At 35.2% G+C, this 19,055-nt stretch overlaps 2 protein-coding genes across 2 annotated transcripts; one reads left to right on the plus strand and one right to left on the minus strand.

Moving 5' to 3' along the window:
- Positions 1–93: 93 nt before the first annotated feature.
- Positions 94–10,574, minus strand: LOC133313765 (ATP-dependent 6-phosphofructokinase 3-like). The gene is made up of 15 exons (XM_061515175.1): positions 10,473–10,574; positions 10,314–10,360; positions 10,183–10,222; positions 9,573–9,635; positions 9,359–9,496; positions 8,252–8,410; positions 8,109–8,162; positions 7,883–7,951; positions 7,628–7,757; positions 6,523–6,788; positions 5,941–5,989; positions 5,655–5,809; positions 5,284–5,415; positions 3,318–3,404; positions 94–183 (listed from the first exon to the last, which is right to left on the minus strand). The coding sequence occupies exons 1-15, from the start codon at positions 10,572–10,574 to the stop codon at positions 94–96; spliced, it is 1,581 nt and encodes a 526-aa protein (XP_061371159.1).
- A 3,914-nt stretch (positions 10,575–14,488) lies between these two features.
- LOC133313766 (uncharacterized) lies at positions 14,489–19,055 on the plus strand. Its single transcript, XM_061515176.1, has 5 exons — positions 14,489–15,073; positions 15,218–15,800; positions 16,130–17,277; positions 17,466–17,808; positions 17,872–19,055. The coding sequence occupies exons 1-5, from the start codon at positions 14,489–14,491 to the stop codon at positions 19,053–19,055; spliced, it is 3,843 nt and encodes a 1,280-aa protein (XP_061371160.1).

Here is a 19,055-nt window from a genome sequence, read left to right on the forward strand (position 1 = left end):
CTATCTTCTAAAGGAACTTGCTAAAGATGCTTTTTGTAGATTAAATATCTAATTGCAAACAAGATAATGGACGATCCTAGGTCAAAAAAGCATTCATGCACCAACCGACAATTGGTTTAGTGGAGATGAGTATTGAGGTGGAACTTGGTCGCAGCCAGTGGCAGAGCAAGAGCCACCAGCTTTCTAGAACGGAACAATTGGTGAAAAGTTAGTAACGGATGTCAAAGAAGCTGGTGTGATTTTAAAAAAGGATGATTTACAATAATTACAATGTGGGATTAACAGTTAATGGCCGTTAATGTGATGGGTTGTACAATACATGGGAGAAATTGTTGCTAATACGAAGTCTACACAAGTTGTATGAACATACTGACATACCACCATTTATACTGAATAATTATTTGTAGCTTAGTCAATCTATCAATCTAACTAAAAGAGTAAGTTTGGAGTAATGTTAAAATTACTCCCATAAAAATCGAAGCTTTCACGTACACAAGTAGTAGATACCTCAATTTCTATTTGATCGAATAATCTTATTATTTATAATAAAAATTAATATTTTTCGTGAAACATTAATTTAAATCTTAATATAGAATTTAAATTACATGTTTGTGACTGAAATGTTATGAATTTAAATATGAAAAATAACTTCTTTATAAATATGTAAAGATAAAGCTGAGCAGACAAGTATTTATCCTTATAAAAAATGTTGTGGAACATCTGGCTTTTGTGATTGCCATCCCTCCTCCTCCTTTTTTTGGATAGAAACAGGACATTTTGCTGTCTTTAATGAATCTAAATCTGCAAATATAATCCTAATTCTTGCATTCTTAAAAGTATATATTGGAAAAAATATTTTTATTTTTCTTATATATATATTTGTTTTTTACATTTACATTAAAATGAGTGAGTCCCATGAATTTTTTCTTTCTCTTCTTTTTATAATAAAATGTGACCCGCACTTTTTATTTGAGTGTGACAATTTCACATATAAATATTTTCTGTAACAAAAATAAAAATATTAAACCCATATTGTTTTGACCCAAGGAAAGGAACAAGATATAAGGTTAACTCACAATGCTACAATTTGTTTTGTTATGTGTTTTTTTTTTTATCTTGGTTGTGTTTCTGTACATTTCGATAACTGATATGGACATATTCTAAATATATTTTGATAGTAATATAAGTACTGGTGCCGCAAAGAGAAGTTCTGGTCCACGTCAGACATACTTAAACACACATTACAGAGTTTCTACCATCTGATTACAGTGGTTCCCACCAGAACTTCTGCACAGTTTCACCTCACTATCAGACATGCTTTCCCAATCTTGTGCTATAAATAATTTCAGTGAAAGATACTTGATCAACACTACTTCCCTCCAGAGTACTATATGAACACTATAGTAATAATTCAAAAGAAAAATTCCCCTTCTGCTTGAGATGATTAATCAAGTTGTTGGTATTAAAGGCATCTAATATTATGCTGGCAAAAGCAACTTCTGGATTGATCACAGAACTGCAACAAAAACATATGTGGTATTGTATTTACAACTTCAACTAAAATACAGTGGCTTTCAAGAAACCCTCAACACCTTTTATCTCCCCTCACCCCTTCCGTGCAAAAAATAAAAATAAAATAAAGAGATCCATTCCATATTCAATTTCTGGACAGTGTTAAGAGATCCATTCCATAAAATTTAAACCTGACATTAGAATACCATATGCTACAAATCCATTGTTCGAGTAAGTAGTCCCTCATGGCCTGGAGATGAGATTATGCTATCAGGAGTATTATGCTCACACCAAGTATCATGAAAGGTTTTATTTTTAAAAAATTAAGCACATAATATAGTCAATATGATACAATCGAGGATGAGAGAGAAAGATAAAATAAATTAAAAACTTTAGTGTTTTATTAATAAAGAAAATCGGAGATTAGCTGCTGGAGTTTATTCACTTTATTTTACACATAAAGTAACAGCAGTGGGAGTCAATAATAATATAGAAATTTCCCCGAATGCTTCTTTTATTTGTCTAAAGATGTTTTATCCATCAGCTGAATTGGAGTCAGAATATTTGATTTGCTTGTCTCCACAATACAACCATTCATGACCGTTTCCTCCAACATAAAATAAATGTGTTTTGTCTAAATGGAACATGATATCTAGCTCACACTGCAAGTTCAAGTAGACAATAAATGTAAAATCATTGTTTAGTGGAAAGCTAAGTTCAGGAAATGGAAGGAAGAAAAGGATAGACATTTGGAAGGGTGATACTTTTCTTATGTTACATAAGAGGAGAGTATAAATATTATCTCCTACTCAAACAATAAATAGAAGAGAGAAAAATGTTGGAGGTGAAAGAAAAAAATTCTTGTGGGACCCATTTAAAAAATGTCAGTGTAGGAGATAATACTTCTCTTATGTAACATAAGAAAAGTATTACCTATAAGTTGGGGAGACAAATTCCTTTTGAGAAACATAAAACTCCTCGGACTCTACTCGCAGTAGGACCTACCACATTGCTAAAGTGTCGATCCAAGGTTGCAACTAAGATACATGGAAAATTTTGTTGAAGTTGCAAATGTTTAACAAGACCAATAATTTCAAGTTGTTCTTATTTTACATCAGAAACGTCCTCTCTCTTTCTTTAGACAAGGAAAGTTTTCATTGTCTAAGAGGTAGATCACATTTGAAGGCATGAGCATTGTTCTGGACACGGGTCCAATAAGTTGGGCTGGTCGTCCAAGACCCATTAAAGACCTAGTTTTGTAGCACCCCACAGGTGAGCATATAGGTTTCACAGCAGAGAATATCTCGTACCCCTGCACAGCTTACTATCATACACATACGATGGTGAGGTAGTGTCTTTATGCAAAGTTGAGGTCTTGGCTAGCGTTTTTTGGCTCATCCTTTTTATGTCTCCCATCATTAAGAAATATTCTCCCACCTATATAAATCTCTTCTCTCCAACTGAGGAGACACCTGATATCACATACTTTTATGAGCTGTTTACTCTGCCAGATTTTAGAGTCACCGTAGCCTTACACGCATTCCCCATTCACAACCTCCTCTGCAACTGCACTTACAATGATTCTCTTGAGCTTTGGTTTATACTACTGCCTCCTTGAGCATCCATACATTGAGATAATACACCATTTGAGGGATACAAATCTCGCTCCATTTCCACAATAGTTCAAGCGGTAAGATCAAAGCTAGACTTAAGTACTTAGTATTTACATTATCTGCTTGTTTCGAATTATTCATTGTCGTTATATGAACCAATTCTGAATGAGAAATATAGGAAAAATGACTTACCTCGGCATCATCAACTCCAACCAGGAAAAACAAAGATGCATAGGGCCTATATACAATTTTGTAGCTGCGATGCTTAACAAATGAACACTGTCCATAACGAAAATGAATCAGCTACAGTTAAGTAAATCAATTACTGGGATAAACTGACAAATGTTAATAAGGTGAAAACTATATAAAGTATAATATCCCATAATCCTAATACTTTAAAGTTTTTGGTAAAAAAACGTGATGTCAGACCTAATGATATAAAGTATAATAACCTAATATTTATAAGAAAACATATAGAGTATAATAACCCATAAACTTAATACTTCAAAATCAGAAACCAAACATGCTTATAGTATGGACGTGGCTCTTAGAAAAAGGACGCTTAATTCACATCTAAGCTTAAGATTTCAAGCACACTTTCAATAACACTACATCTAAGCATAAGACATAATCTGAAATTAGAATTATTTATAACAAACACACAGACTTTCGACATTGAAACAAAAAAAGAAACTTTGTGTATACAAAAAAAAAAAAAAAAAAAAAAAAACTTTGTTGAAATGGGTATTAATAGAGAAATACATGATTCTTGTGCCTGCTGCAGGAGAATATACGTTTTCTGTTACGGGAGGTGGATTTAACTCAAATAATTTATACGTGTCCATACGTTTACTTTTTTGTTTTAAGAATCAAAATTTTATTATCTAATCATTATAATTTTTTGCTGCTATTTTATTACATCATTGTTACATAGCTGACAAAATAATACATGAATTCAATAATAATGGGACAATTTTTTTTTTTTTTTTTTTGGATACAGACAAAATTTTATACCAACACTTGAATCAAACTATATTTATATAGTCTAACCTTTTAATTGAAATGAAATCTACTCAAAGTTCAACTCTTGATTGGAAAGGTGGTTTTATTTTAATAAAATAGTTACTTTACAATGCAACTCTGTTTGCGATTTTTTTTTTTTCTGGATATATGTTTGCGAAATTTATGTTATTGACAAGCACAGACATTAAAACACAATTTTAATTGAGTCTCTAAGTCATGATGATGGTGATACTTGGTACGAGTTGAATTCTGAACGCGCATTCAATTCTTTATGAAGTTGGTTCGAATTGGAAATTTCATTACGAAAAAGGCCATTTGGTCATGGTATACACGTTTTCCAATGTTTAGAAGTCTCAAACTTTCAAATACTAGAGACGGCTGCTCATATCAAAAAAAAAAAAAAATTTATTTTTTCTTATTATATCATAATTATTTTTCAGTTTTAATAGCTCTTCTGTCGCTGCAAATGGGAAAATTTGCAACAACATTTATTTCCACTAAGATACGGTTCCGTATCCTGATGTGTTTTTTTTTTAATTCTAAGATACGGTCTCATATTCTAGTGTTAATAAATTTATTGCAACTTTTTTCATCTACAGCGATAGCAGAAAGGAAGAACCCTTATTTTTCTCTTTTCAACAAGTTTACCAAAGATCCCCCAATTGATGGATACCATGCCATGTCATTGTTAAGTAAATGTGTTGAAGCCTTCAACGCGATTAAAAATTATTTGTGAAAGTAACCTTGACATGTGGTTGGTGAGGCTCACTTTTCCAATTTGGATATTCCATCATTGTTTACATTAGTGTGCTTTATTATTTGCCTAACGCATGCATTGAGCAAGTTATATACTTGGAAGTTGAAATCGTGCCACTAGACGATTCATGGATAAGGAATTGAAACTAAAATCCAGTTACAGATAAATCAGAACTCTTTCAAATGACTAGCATACGGGACAAAACATAATAAAAGAATATCCTCCTCATGGACGTGGAAGGACAAAAAGGTGACTCGGGTATACTACTTACAACGCAAGATATAGGGTAAAATGATGGCAATGACATGTACAGAGCATAGTAACAAATGTTGCTGACTTCTTTCTTAACCAAATGGCTATTTGAACATCCTACGGTACGAAATCTGTTTCTTCCTTCTTATCTTCAGTGATACCCTTACTAATCAAAAAGCTGGGTTGATTTGTTGAACATAAAAGCCTAGCCCACATTCTATCAGTTATCACTACTTTGTTCTGTCCCTCAGTGATTCTCTGCATAATAAAGCAACCAACATGAGAGAGATTTAAGCAAGACAGACTACCCCGAACCTTGCACACAAAATGTCATGCTGCTATGATATCCTACTCATACAAGTTATCTCATCTTAAAAGCTTGACAAGTTTTTAACATAATATTGTTTTAACAATGCAAAAAGTTTAAATTCATTAAGTTTCCTATCTATTCTGCAGAAGCAGAACCTACAAATATCAAGCATGGTCAACGAACTCACATTAAAGGGTATATAAGTTTGTCTTCCATTGACAAGCCCACTTGTAAAGCCAGTGTAACCCGCCATTGCTCCGTGAACAGCACTCTGAGCAAGAAGTGTGCAGTACACATTGTCAGAAGCATTGCTTGGAACAGCTCGGATCATATAGGTTGGATCTGTCAAATAGAAAAAGAAAAGGCAAGACTTGATATTTCAGATATTGCTACTTTCAGTATACATACATATGTTTACACGCACATACACACGTGCACATACGCACAATTACATAGTTTTTATCTTTACAAACCTATATATTTGAGATTTATGGCCAGCGTCTTCTGTTTGGTAAAATGTTCCTGCAAGATCAAAGATTCAAAATGCTTAATATAAGCGGTAGAAAATACCTTCAGAAACATTCTTCAATTATGAAATAAGTGTTTATAGAAAATAGAGCACATTTTGTGATGCTCTACTTTGTCTAACATATCATCTGTCAACATCCATCAGTAACCATGTGTCCACCACAAGCTACTTATAAAATGACCCTTACTGCCACAGTTTCCGAGATTCTCATAAACCAAGTATAAATGGAAATGCTTCTTTAGTACAACTTTTCGCAAGGTTTCATATAAAAATCAATAATTGGAAACCAGAAACAACAGAAAACATTTTAAATTTCATCAAAACGGATACTGAACTTTCTTTCAAACACGCAAACTAGTGGTGCAGGGTTAATAGGTGATGGACTAGACGAATTTGCCAATAATCTTAGCCTAAATGGACATGGCTGTAAGGTAGCAAACAAGTCAAATATGTATTCAAGAAAGAAATTAAGAGGATAAATAACAATAGGATATCCAGCAAAAACCGAATAAATAACAATCCACACCTTCATCTTTTGGGATATCCATAACCCAACATCTTGAAGAAGCTTGTTTCCGGAAGCATCCTGCTTGTCCATGGATTGCATGCTCTCAGAAACGAGTTCCTGTCCTGCTCCTTCTGCAATCACAATAACCATGTGCCCATTTTCTCTTAGTCTTCTCTCTGCAAACTCAAAAAGTCCACCGGGACCTTCAAGGTAAAAGGGCGACTCTGGAATTAAGCAACAGTCCACATCCCGACTGGCAAGAGTAGCATACATTGCAATAAACCCTGCACCATGCATCCAAAATAAAGCATATATGAAGGGATGTTAGGCTTGATAACTACATCAAGAAAAAAATTTATAAGCATCGTCTTTGATGGTTTGTTTGATTGTTAATAATTTATAAATGATAATTGTTATTGTAAAGAACCACTTCAACTCTAAAACCTTAAGGTGTTAGGTGAGGGTCTTTTTAATGATTTATATTAATCTCTAACACACCCCCTCACACAAGAACCACTTCATCCCAAAACCTTAAGGTGTTGGTTGATACTACATTAATGGTTTTATATATCTCAACGCGTCCCCTCACACGAGAGCCCACTGGGCTTGAAGGGTGGACGATGCACAGGTCCACCTACCTGTGCGAACAAAGAAATTCCACTTGAAAGAAAGTGGAGGGCGGCGAGGATCGAACCCGGGACACGAGGATCTGAAACCATGTAAAGAACCACTTCATCCCAAAACCTTAAGGTGTTGGGTGAGGCTACATTAATGGTTTTATATATCTCAACAGTTATATGTTGATTGAAGTTGGCCTTGCTTCCCTGATGGTCTTTTACTTTTAGAGACTGTTAAATGGCAGAATGATTCACATTCTACTCAACCCAGAAAGATTATGTAAGTAGCATGCGTCTACTCCTCCATTTTCCAACAAGCATGATTTATATATCAAAAAGGATTCTTGGAGCCCCTAGCCACAACCAGTAGAGTAATTGGCATTTAATACTTTGTCGAGTATAATAAGAAACAAGATAAAATATCCTTAGGCTATTGAAGTACGGGATGCTAATGATGAAGCTGATGAGTGGAGACATTATAGTAAGCAGTCAAGAAAGAAACTTACCACTGTACCGGCCCATCAGCTTGACAACACCTATGCCATTTTCAATACTTTCAGCTTCAACATGTGCTGCATTTATAGCACGTTGAGCCTCCTCAACAGCTGTGTCGAAGCCGAAGGACTTATCAATAACCTGTTAAAGCCAGAGACAACAGGAAACCATTTTACAAGTTAATGATGATAATGGGTAGTAAGTAACAAATGGATTCAAATTATTTGAGTTAGAAACCAAAACATGGAAGAGAACAAAGGATGTACCGGGATGTCGTTATCTATAGTTTTGGGGATTCCTACAACTGCAACTTTGAGACCACGCTTTCTAATTTCCTGTGTGGATAATCAGGACGTATGGTTAATAAATTGCTACTTTGATGAAATTAATTTCACGTATTACAGATATCAACAATGAACTACGTATGTAAAAAGCTAAATTATATTCCTAAAACCACAAGCATAATATCCTCATTGTTAAAATTATACATACCTCATAAATCCTATATGCACCCCTCTGAGTTCCATCTCCTCCAATTATATAAACCTGAAATTGACTGAGTAATTAGTCTTATGAACGATGTACTACATTCAATATGAGTTTACATGTTCAGCCAAATAGAAAGAAATACAGACCTGATTGATTCCCCGATCTTGAATACTGTCCACTATCTTAGTGGTGTCATGTCCACCTCGTGACGAACCAAGTATCGTTCCCCCACGCTTATGTATATCATTCACGGTTTTAGGAGTTAGAGTGATTGTATTGTGAGCATAGAAACCTTTGTATCCTCCCTTCACATCACAATTTTTTTTTTCAGTTAATAAGACTAATTAAATATCAAGAAGATGGCATTAGCAATTTAGATTTACTCTATTTCAGAAGGAGGAGATCAGAAGCAGGTAAAGTTTTACTTCCGAACTAAATACCTTTTAAGTTATACTTTACAGCAAATCAAGAATAGGGCATTAATCTCTGTTAAGAACCTTGGGATACACCACTCTAAAAGCTAACTCTAAGGTTGGGAGTGCCCAAGACCTTATAAACTCCACATTAGTTGCTTATACAACCAATGTGGGACTATATATCTCAACACACCCCCTCACACGAGAGCCCATTGGGCTTGAAGAGTGGACAATGCAACAGGTCCACCTACATGTGGTGAGAAAATGGGAGGCGGTGAGATTTCGAACGCTCTGATACCATGTAAAGAATCTTGGGATACACCACCCCAAAAGCTAGCTCAAAGGGTGAGAGTGCCGAAGACCTTAGAAACTCCACATTACATGGTCTCACATTGGTTGTATGTCCAACTAACGTGGAGTTTATAAGACCTTGGACACTCCCACCCTATGAGCTAGCTTTTGGGGTGGTGTATCTCAAGGTTCTTTACATGGTAACAGCACCTCTCCCTACCCAATATCCCCAAACAAATCAATTACAATTCACATACCCCACTTCCCATATTCCCCCACCTTTTATCCCATTCATTCTCTAAGAATATTCTAGAAGAATCCCCTATATAACTCTCTACCATTTCTCTCTCCTTAACCACCCCCAATTCTGTTATTACATACTTCTGATGCTCATCAGTTAGAATACAAGGTTGCAATTGAATTTTGTAATTGCATTGTTTAATATTCATTTTCTGTCCTCGCTTGTATGAAATCCAGACAAGAGGAGAAAATGGTTTTGTTTGAAAATCATGAAAATTGCAAGTAAACTCCATAACATCCACTTACATTGATTCCCAAAATTTTCTTCACGCCATACATATGGAATAAGCCACATACTAACTCCCTAATCACGGTGTTGAGCCCAGGACATAGACCCCCACATGTGACAATGGCAGCCTGAACTGCATCTGCTTCGAAATACACCTGAATATCCAATTTTATACGGTCATAAACACAATAAGTTATCTAAACATATAAACCCAAAAACATGGAAACATACCCTTTGACGAGGTCCGGCACGCCGAAAATGTAACCCTCTAGGACTATCTTTGTGAGCAATAATCTGTCAGGAAAAAAAAGGAGGGAAACGGCATAAATAAAAGCAATTGTGACCAACTAGCAATCTCTTTATCAGAAACTCCTGGACCATTGTTTTAACGTGCATCGTGTTTAAAGAATTTTTGAGGGGCGTAATTCCAATTCATTTTATAGCTCTCCAAGTGGTTATTTGATGTTCCCTTTCATTGATTTGGATAATGTGTCATGCACATACAGAGTAATAATACACTTAATGACATAAGTTTTATCATAAGATAATATAAGATCAATGTGACGGGATAAATTCGATTTCTGTAACGTGTTATGTTATAATGAGATTACCGTCATATTAACACTCTAAAATTTCTCCATATATCAGGCATCAGAGATGCATCACCGCTTTAATTAGCTCAATTAATGGTCAATGCTTCCAGATATATGGAAGCATTTATGTTCAAGCCTTCAAGGTGACCCTGTCTAGGTACTTATAATCAATAATGTATAAAATAATCCAAGAAAGTTTGTTTCATTAGAGAACGGAAACTTAATAAAATAAAAATAAAAATTCTAACCTTCTGAGGAACACTGTCATCGACGTGCACAAAATATTGTCTGGCAAGTGGAAAGTAAATTCAAAACCAAATTAAGTAAAGAGAAATTACAGAGAAAATTGTAAGAAGAAGAAAGGAGATATCGAACTTACTTGACTACTGAGTAAGCAGGATTGTCTTGCAAGGGATTAGAATATGTCTGCAAAAAAACCAAGTTACAAAAACGACGTGTTGTTAGTCATCACTCATTCATATTGATTCCTATAACAAAACAATGCAAAAAGAGAAGAAGAAGGAAAACGACGACGTACTGGAAGATCGGAGATGTAATCAGACAAATGCGGAACATCCTCGAGGACATAACCAGCGGAGCCTTTGATGACCTTAGGCTTGGAAATAGAAGAGGAACCCATCGCCACCTTAAAACGTTCAATGCAGGATCAGAGTTAGTAGCACTTTGTGTTGTGTCGTGGATTGTGATTCACAAAAGAAGATGGTGAATAAATGTATGTATCGCATTCAACGGTTTAACGAGTGGAACAGAGAATGGTCGTATTTATAGTAAACATAGTTCCACCGAACCCAAATCAAGGTTCCCCAAAACTCAGGGCTGCTTTGGTTTTCTTTGAAAAAATAAATAGCAAGTTTCTCCTTACGGTTGACAAGACATAATAAGGGAAATGTTTTGCAATGGTATATGATAAAGCGAAATGTTTTTAACAAAAACATAAATTGTCTCGCTGAACACAAAAAAAAAAAAATGAGTAAAATTCGTTAAGAAGAAGATAGAAAAAAAATGAGTCTTACTTACTTTTTTTTTTATGTGTTGCATAATATAATTTATCTCGTACAACATAAAAAAAGTATACCAAAACTTAGGTTGTTTGTTTTTTCGCAAGAAACCGAGTCCCTACTTGTTGGCCACGTAAAATAAGTATTATAATAGGATTTTATATTTCTTCGTATCTTTTTTACCCAATTATATAGTAAAAAAAATATAATAATAAAGATTAATATAATTTTAAATAAATTAGAATTATAAAAATATTTTTCTCCCCGATAGTTAAAATATTAAACTCATATATTAAATTTAAAATTTATAAAAGGGATAAATAAATGGCTGCTAAGCCTCTCTTTATATATATATATATATATCTTTTGACACGAGTGTCAAATTTAAAGTTTAACATCTCATCTGAGAGCTCTTACATAAAAAAGATCAATTGTGTCAAATGCTTACAAATCAGAGTCGTTGATCTTTTTTTATCTAACGACTCTCAGATAAGGTGTCAAACTTTAAATTTGACACTGGTGTCAAATGATCCTATCCCATATATATATATATATAGGGCAGGATATTCTTACACCGGTGTAAGAGTTAGAAGTCTTACACTCAATCTTGAGCATTGATCCACTTGTATCCAATGGCTTACATTACTAAAAAATTTAGAGCTCTTAGATATAAGTGGGATCAAAGATTAAGATTGAGAGTGTAACTTGCACTGGTATAAAATGATCCTAACCCTATATATATATATATATATATATATATATATATATATATATATATATATATATATATTAGACTAACTGTTTGGGGCGGCTCCGGCTCGCTAAGAATTCAGGTCGAGTATATATGAATATAGATTGTTTCGTTAATTTGATATTTTAAAGACGTAAATTCTTGTGAACTCACGTATGAAATAATCGTGTCTTGACTAAAAGGTTGGAAGCATATGGATTTAATATTTTGATAAAATATTAAGTTTACACAATATATAAAATTAAGTGATTAATTACTCAATGTCAATACCAACAATATCTTTATTCCAAACTAATTGAAATCTATAGCAGATTAATCCAAAGAAAAAAAATTAAGATCAAAAGATAAAAAAATAAAATTAAGAAAATATATATAACATTATCCATTAAAAATAACAATAAGCAATTAAAAAGAAATAAATTAAAATATGTGAAAATAAAAATACATAAGAAGGCAAAAAAAGAATAAATAAATACATAAATAAATAAATAAAGATTGAGAAATAAAAAAAATAAAAAAAAAAGAAGGAAAGAAAAAAGAACAAAATAAAAAGGAGGTAAAAAAAAGTGATTAATTTTAAAAAAAATAAAATAAATAAAAGATGCCAAAGCATGATTTTGATCACCATAAACCTTGTTATCATGTACTGGACCAAGCACTCCAAAAATTATAACCGTTAATTTATTGTTTGTACTTATTTTTATCAAGTCAAGTATTATGGTTCGATATGATTTCGACTTCTATTAGGTTATGACAAAATGTAAATCTCCACTTTTACAAAAAAAAATAAAAAAATAAAAAAATAATGTAAATCTCCACGACGAAATATTTAGAGTGGATAGGGAACACTCATTTTGGGTGATCCTTTTTTCAAAATTGGAAAATTTTTAGAGACATAAGTATAAATATAAGTAAAAAAAATGAGTAAAGTGATTTTTTTTTTTTCAAATTGGGGCAAGAATCATGTGGTTCAGAATCATCCAAACTTTTCTCGTCGTTGTATTTGTATAATGGTTTTTACAAAAGGTAAAGCTACTCTCATGTAACAGGAATCAAAACAATTTTTCTAGTCGAAACAAAAATGCAAATGGATCCCATACATATAATAAAAACAAAAAATAAAAAAAGCTGATACGAAAACTAATGGATCAATAGGTAAAAAATTTTATATCATGTTACATGATACTCATTTTCCTTTTTACAAATCTTTCAGACTATTCAAAAGTTATATTAAAATATAGTGCGTTAAGGGAGGCATTGCCGGCTCCCCTATGGATTTCAGACCATTAAATACTTTTAAAAACATTTTTATTTTTGTTTTTGTTTTTAATTTATTTAGCATGGGTCCAACAATAAAAATTCTGCTTTACATAAATGAGGTGAATCAAAGAGGTCTCAATCAATTGAATCAATTTTGGTGGGGTGGGGGCGTTTGGTTTTAGACTTTCAAGATTTGGATAAATTAAATGAGCAAAAAAGCGTAGAAATAAATATTTGGTTTCTTGATTACCTTGTTTGGCGTTTTTACAGCTGCTAGAATTTTGTATGAGGAAAATAAATATAGAGATAAATGCACCACTAGGATTAGCCTAGTGGTGTTGGGTGTGTGTAGTATGTATTAGGTTGCAAGTTCGATTCTTGTAATATTCAAAAAAAGAGATAGCGATAAATTAATTTATACTAATATAAAACTAGGATCAACTTTTATAAGGGGCTTAGGTAATTTGTATAAGTTCTTAAGTTTTAATTTCATTGTCACGGTTATATAAAAAATATTTATTTATTTTTTCTGTCTTACTGTTATGACCCCTTTATTAATTAGATAGAATCAAATAAAGAGTTATAATCATTAAACCCGTGTACAAAGTCGCGTTCAATATTGACAGCATAACGGCATTGAATCACATGGACTTGATGACGCGTTCAGAAAATTAATGTTTATGGAAAAAACAATTATCCCAGGGTTTAGACTTGAGAAAGAGTAAAGAAGAAGAAGAAAAAAAAAGAGGTTGCTATCTATACTTTATTGCTCATGCCGCCGCCAAGGTAGGTTCGCCATCCATGAACCCATTTCTCTGCATTCTTAATTCATACTTGGGCATTCTGTAATATATATAGCAGCAAGCATTATAAGTGTGTCAAAGTTCCCTCTCATCATATATAATACCATAACATTTTTTTTTGGGTACACAATACCATAACATTTTAGAGTGCAAGAGGTTAGACATTTTAAGTTATTATTATATAACTACTACCTAATTGCTGCACAGGGTTAGGTGCGTGAGGCTCACGCGCGCGATTTTTTTTACTCTTTGCTAGGGTTCTGATCATGTTGTCATCGTTAGTCATCCGCGGTGGTTCTCCATCGAAAACTGTTGTAAATCAATTGTTCTCAGCGAATTCTCCGGCTAATTTACGCAAGAGTGTCAAACGCTCCAAGAATGGTGAGGAATTCTCACCCGTTGTTGTAGACAAAGGTGCTGGTTTGAGATTTCTTTCAAACAACTCTGTTGTGGGAGCACACAGATCCTTTGATGATGCTCTCAGGAAAGATGAGGGCCATGTAGGGGAGGTTGATGGCGAGAAGGTAGAGGCTATGGAGGAAATGGAAGAACCCTTAGATCCACTGAAGGGGGACATTTCAGATTGGGGATTTCAAACCATTTTGCAGCAGATGGTTCGGTCAGAATTAGATGTTCTGGGGAAGCGAAGCAGAGGATGCGAAGTCCCTGGAGGAATGCTCTAATCGTGAAACTCCTTGGCAAGAAAGTTGGCGTGACGTACATGAAGAACAAGCTTGAGAGCTTGTGGGCTAAATCGCGTTCGATTATGGTTGTTGACTTGGGGAATGATTTTTTTTCAATCAAATTCGCTAGTCTGGAAGATCTGAGTATAGCTCTAACGGGTGGGCCCTGGGTGCTGATGGGCCACTACCTTGCAATAAGGAAGTGGGAGCCATGTTTCAATCCTCAGAAGGCTAATATCCACAGAGTTGCAGCGTGGATTCGTCTCCCTGGTATTCCCCAGGAAGTTTGTGAGTATTCCTTTCTGAATCATCTAGGTAACGTAATTGGTAAAGTGATTAAGGTAGATAAAACAACCTCTAATGGTGAGAGAGGGAAGTTTGCCAGAGTCTGTGTTGACCTAGATTTATCCTTGCCTTTAAGAGGTGAGTATTTTTTAGAGGATGAGATCTTTAAAGTTGAGTATGAAGGTCTGTATTTGATATGTCTGAAATGTGGCAAGTATGGCCACAATGTGGATAATTGCCCCGAGTGTTCGAAGCCAGTGGAGGTTAAGGGTGTTCCTGAGGAGAAGAAGGTTGAGCCAGAAGAGTCTTTGCTAAAACAAGGAATTGGTCCTTGGATGGTTGTCCAGAGAAGAAAACAAAAGAATCAAAATGTTCCTAACAAAGGTCCTTCGGGTCTGAGAAGTTTTGGTGAAAATATTACCAACACTAATAGGCAGCCTCTTCAGAAGAAAAATGCTAGTAAAGGGAAATGAACTGATCAGGTGAAGGCTAGTGCTTGGAAGCCTGTTTCGAGTGGGGTTAACCTCAACCTCAAAGTAAATAGCAGTAGCACTCAGCAGCATTCCTCTTTTAGTGGAACAGTGGAGAACTCTGTGTCTGCCCATAGCAATAAAGTTGGGGGGAAGAAAGTGGAGGTAAGTGCAGATTTTATCTTTTCTTCTGATGCTTCCAGTTCCGGTACTAAGGAGTATTTGAAGTTGGGATCCTTGGAGAGTAATGGGAAGGTGAGCTTTTCTAAAAGCAAGAACCTTAAAAATAGAAGAGCTATTACAAGGAGTATTGGAGTTGATTCTGGTCACATTGGTATTGAGTATCCCTCTCCTTCTGTTTTGGGCATTCATCATGAAGATAACTCCAAGTCTTCAGTTATGCCTGAGAAGGATAAATCTGTCATTGTTGTTGATGGGGTGGAGATTTCTGAGGATATACCTCCTGATATATTAATAAGGGCTGAAAATATTTCCATTGGTGAATTAGTTGGAATGGAAATAGAGAGGGTAGAGGATCCCTTAAACTCTGATTTTATAATGGAGAGTACCCAGGAACTTAGTAATCCTGGCACCTGTATGCATTCACAATGAATTATCTTGTATGGAATTGTAGGGGGGCAGCAAAAAAACAATTTAAATCTACCCTCTGCAATTTTATTAGGAAAAATAAGATTGGTCTGGTTGCTATTTTGGAACCAAGAATAAGTGGTATTATAGCCCGTAAAAAAATAAAATAGATTGGTTTTAAGCATGCTGTGGTTGAGGAAGCTGCTAGTTTTTCAGGAGGCATTTGGATTCTCTGGAAAGAAGAATGTTGTTCGGTTACTACCATTGAGCAATCGAATCAGTTCATCCATGTTAAGTGTTGTCCGAAAGAAGGGTCTTCTTTCCTTATGACTGTAGTCTATGTTATCCCTAAGGAGGAAGTTAGAGAAGCCCTTTGGATTGACTTGATAAGAATTGGTGATTCAGTGATTGGTCCTTGGATGATGATGGGGGACTTTAATGAAATTGTTTCTCCAAAGGAAAAAATAGGTGGAGCTCCTTTTAATCTAGCCAGAAGTTTAAAATTTGCTGTTGTGCTAAATGATTGTAATGTGGTGGATATTGGGTGTAGAGGCTCTAAATTCTCTTGGAGAGGTCCAAAATGGCTACATCTGGATAGGGTATTTAAAAGGCTGGATATGGTGTGTGCAAATGCTGCTTGGAGAACCACTTTTGCAGAAGCATATGTGAGAAACTTGCCCAGATTGAACTCTGATCACAATCCCCTATTGGTTTCCTTTTTCCCTACAAGGCACAAGTGGAGAGATAGGCCTTTCAGGTTTATTGCAGCTTGGCAGGAACACTCTTCCTTTCCTCATTTTCTAAAGGATGTGTGGTGTTCGGATCTGAATATTAATCAAAGTCTGGATTTTCTGGTTGAGCAACTAAAGTCTTGGAATAGAAGGGTTTTTGGCTGCATTCAGATCAGGAAGGATTTCTTGTTGAGAAAACTTCAGGAAACTCAATTGAGATCTCTCCATAATTCTGATGAAGGTTGCTTGGCTTTTGAAGAGGCTATTCAAAAAGAGTTGAATCTGGTTTTAGAACAAGAGGAAACATTATGGTTTCAAAAAGCTAGGTGTAAGTGGATTGAGGATGGGGATCGCAATACCACCTTTTATCATACCACCACTATCATCAGGAGGGCTAAGAATAAGATTCTGGAATTGAAGAATGATGAAGGTCACTTTGTGAGGGAGGAAGACAATCTGTTGAAGCTTATTCTGGCCTTTTTTGGGAAGCTTTATTCTGAAGATTGTTTCTGTAGGCCTTGGATTTCAACTAAACACAGCTGGCCAGCCTTGGATAACAGTGATTTGGAAGGATTGAGGTTGAGTATTTCGGATGTGGAGATTAAAAAAATATTTTTCTCTATGGGAGCTCTAAAAGCACCAGATCCAGACAGATTTCCAGCATTGTTCTTTCAAAAGAATTGGCATTTGGTGGAGAAGCGAGTCTGTGATAGTGTGAAGAGCATGTGGAATAATCCTGTGGGTATCAAGGAGGTAAATAAAACTTTTCTGGTATTGATTCCTAAGATCAATAAACCAGAAAAAATTTCTCAATTTAGACCCATAGCTTTATGCTCAGTGATCTACAAAGGAATCAGCAAGTTAATTGTGAGTAAGCTGAAACCTTTTCTCCAGAAGCTAACCCAAATCGTCAGATACAAGATAACATTGTAATTGCTTAGGAGATGATCCATTCTATGAGTAGGATGAGAGGCAAAAGAGGTTTCTTTGCTATTAAAATTGATTTGGAGAAAGCATATGATCGAATTTCATGGAGGTTCATCCGGGAAGTTCTAACAGAAATTAAGCTACCTGAATCTTTCATTGAGCTTATTATGTATTGTATATCCTTTTCCGAGCTAGAGATTCTTTGGAATGGGGCTAAAGGGGGGTCATTTTCTCCTAGCAGAGGTATAAGACAAAGGGATCTCATATCCCCTTACATTTTTGTACTCTGCATGGAAAAGCTTTCTCACATCATAGCTGATGCAGTGGAGAAGAGGGAGTGGAATCCTATGAAAGCAGGTAAGAATGGTCCCACTATCTCTCATCTTCTATTTGCAGATGACTTAATGTTGTTTGCATAAGCTTCTACTAACCAAATTGATTCTGTCATGAATTGCTTAAATTCGTTTGGAGAGGCTTCAGGACAAAAAGTTAGTATGTTGAAATCCAATATATTCTTTTCCAAGAATGTATCTAATGATCTGGCCATTGATATTGTGGAGAGAAGTGGTTTTGCTCGCACAAAGAACATTGGTAGATATTTAGGCTACAAGATGAAGCATGGGAGAATTGGTAAGTCTCACTATGGTGACATTATGGATAGAGTCAATTCCAGATTGAGTGGTTGGAAGAAGCAGTGCTTATCTATGGCTGGAAGACTCATTCTGGCCAAATTTGTCATTTATGCCATCCCAATGTTTAGCATGCATAACAGTCTCCTCCCTGTTGCTATAGTTCAAGCTATCGAAAAGCTGCAAAGAAACTTCATCTGGGGGGATTCTGACAATCATAGAAGACAGCATTTGATTGCTTGGGAGTGTCTTCAGCTTCCCAAGGAGGTAGGGGGTCTGGGGATCATTAATTTGAAGAAGCAAAATGAAGCCTTCTTTCACAAAAATATCTGGAATTTGATTAATAATCCTTCTCAGTTATGGACTCAAGTCATCCTGGCTAAATATGGCAGAAAGAATGAGGTAGCTAAAAATGTTTCTGTTAAAGCATATGATTCTCATTTTTGGAGAGGGATGTGTAGAGTCTGGTTTGATGCAGTGGAGAATTTTAACTGGCAGGTTGGTAATGGACAACATGTTAGCTTTTGGACTGATAAGTGGGCTGGTCTTGAGTATAATCTCCTATATTATGCTAAGTCTATTCCTGAGGATACTGAGATTGAGCTGAAAGCTGATCACAGTACCTTCTCTTCCCCGGAAGGTTGGGATATAAATTATCTGTCCAGATTTTTTAATGCCGAAATCTGTAATGTGATATTGGCTATTCCCCCACCTGATGTTGAAAGGGAAGCTGATTGTTTGGTTTGGAAGAATTGGAGTCCGAGTTTTTCAATGGTGAGAATGGCTTATATTAAGTTGATGAATTTTCCTAAAAGCAACCTGAATGAAAACTGGGGGAAGATAGGGAAGTGGAGTGGGCAAGAAAGAATTAAAATTTTCATGTGGAAGTTGAACCATGGTCGACTGCTGACCAAAGAGAGGATTACTAAGTGGGGAAGCACTTCTGACAGATGTAAGCACTGTCCTGGAAAGTAG

Source organism: Gastrolobium bilobum, unplaced genomic scaffold, assembly GCF_033153095.1.
Source record: "Gastrolobium bilobum isolate Gb01-03AN ecotype WA unplaced genomic scaffold, APGP_CSIRO_Gbil_v1 utg15927, whole genome shotgun sequence".
In the NCBI taxonomy this organism is placed as follows: domain Eukaryota; kingdom Viridiplantae; phylum Streptophyta; class Magnoliopsida; order Fabales; family Fabaceae; genus Gastrolobium; species Gastrolobium bilobum.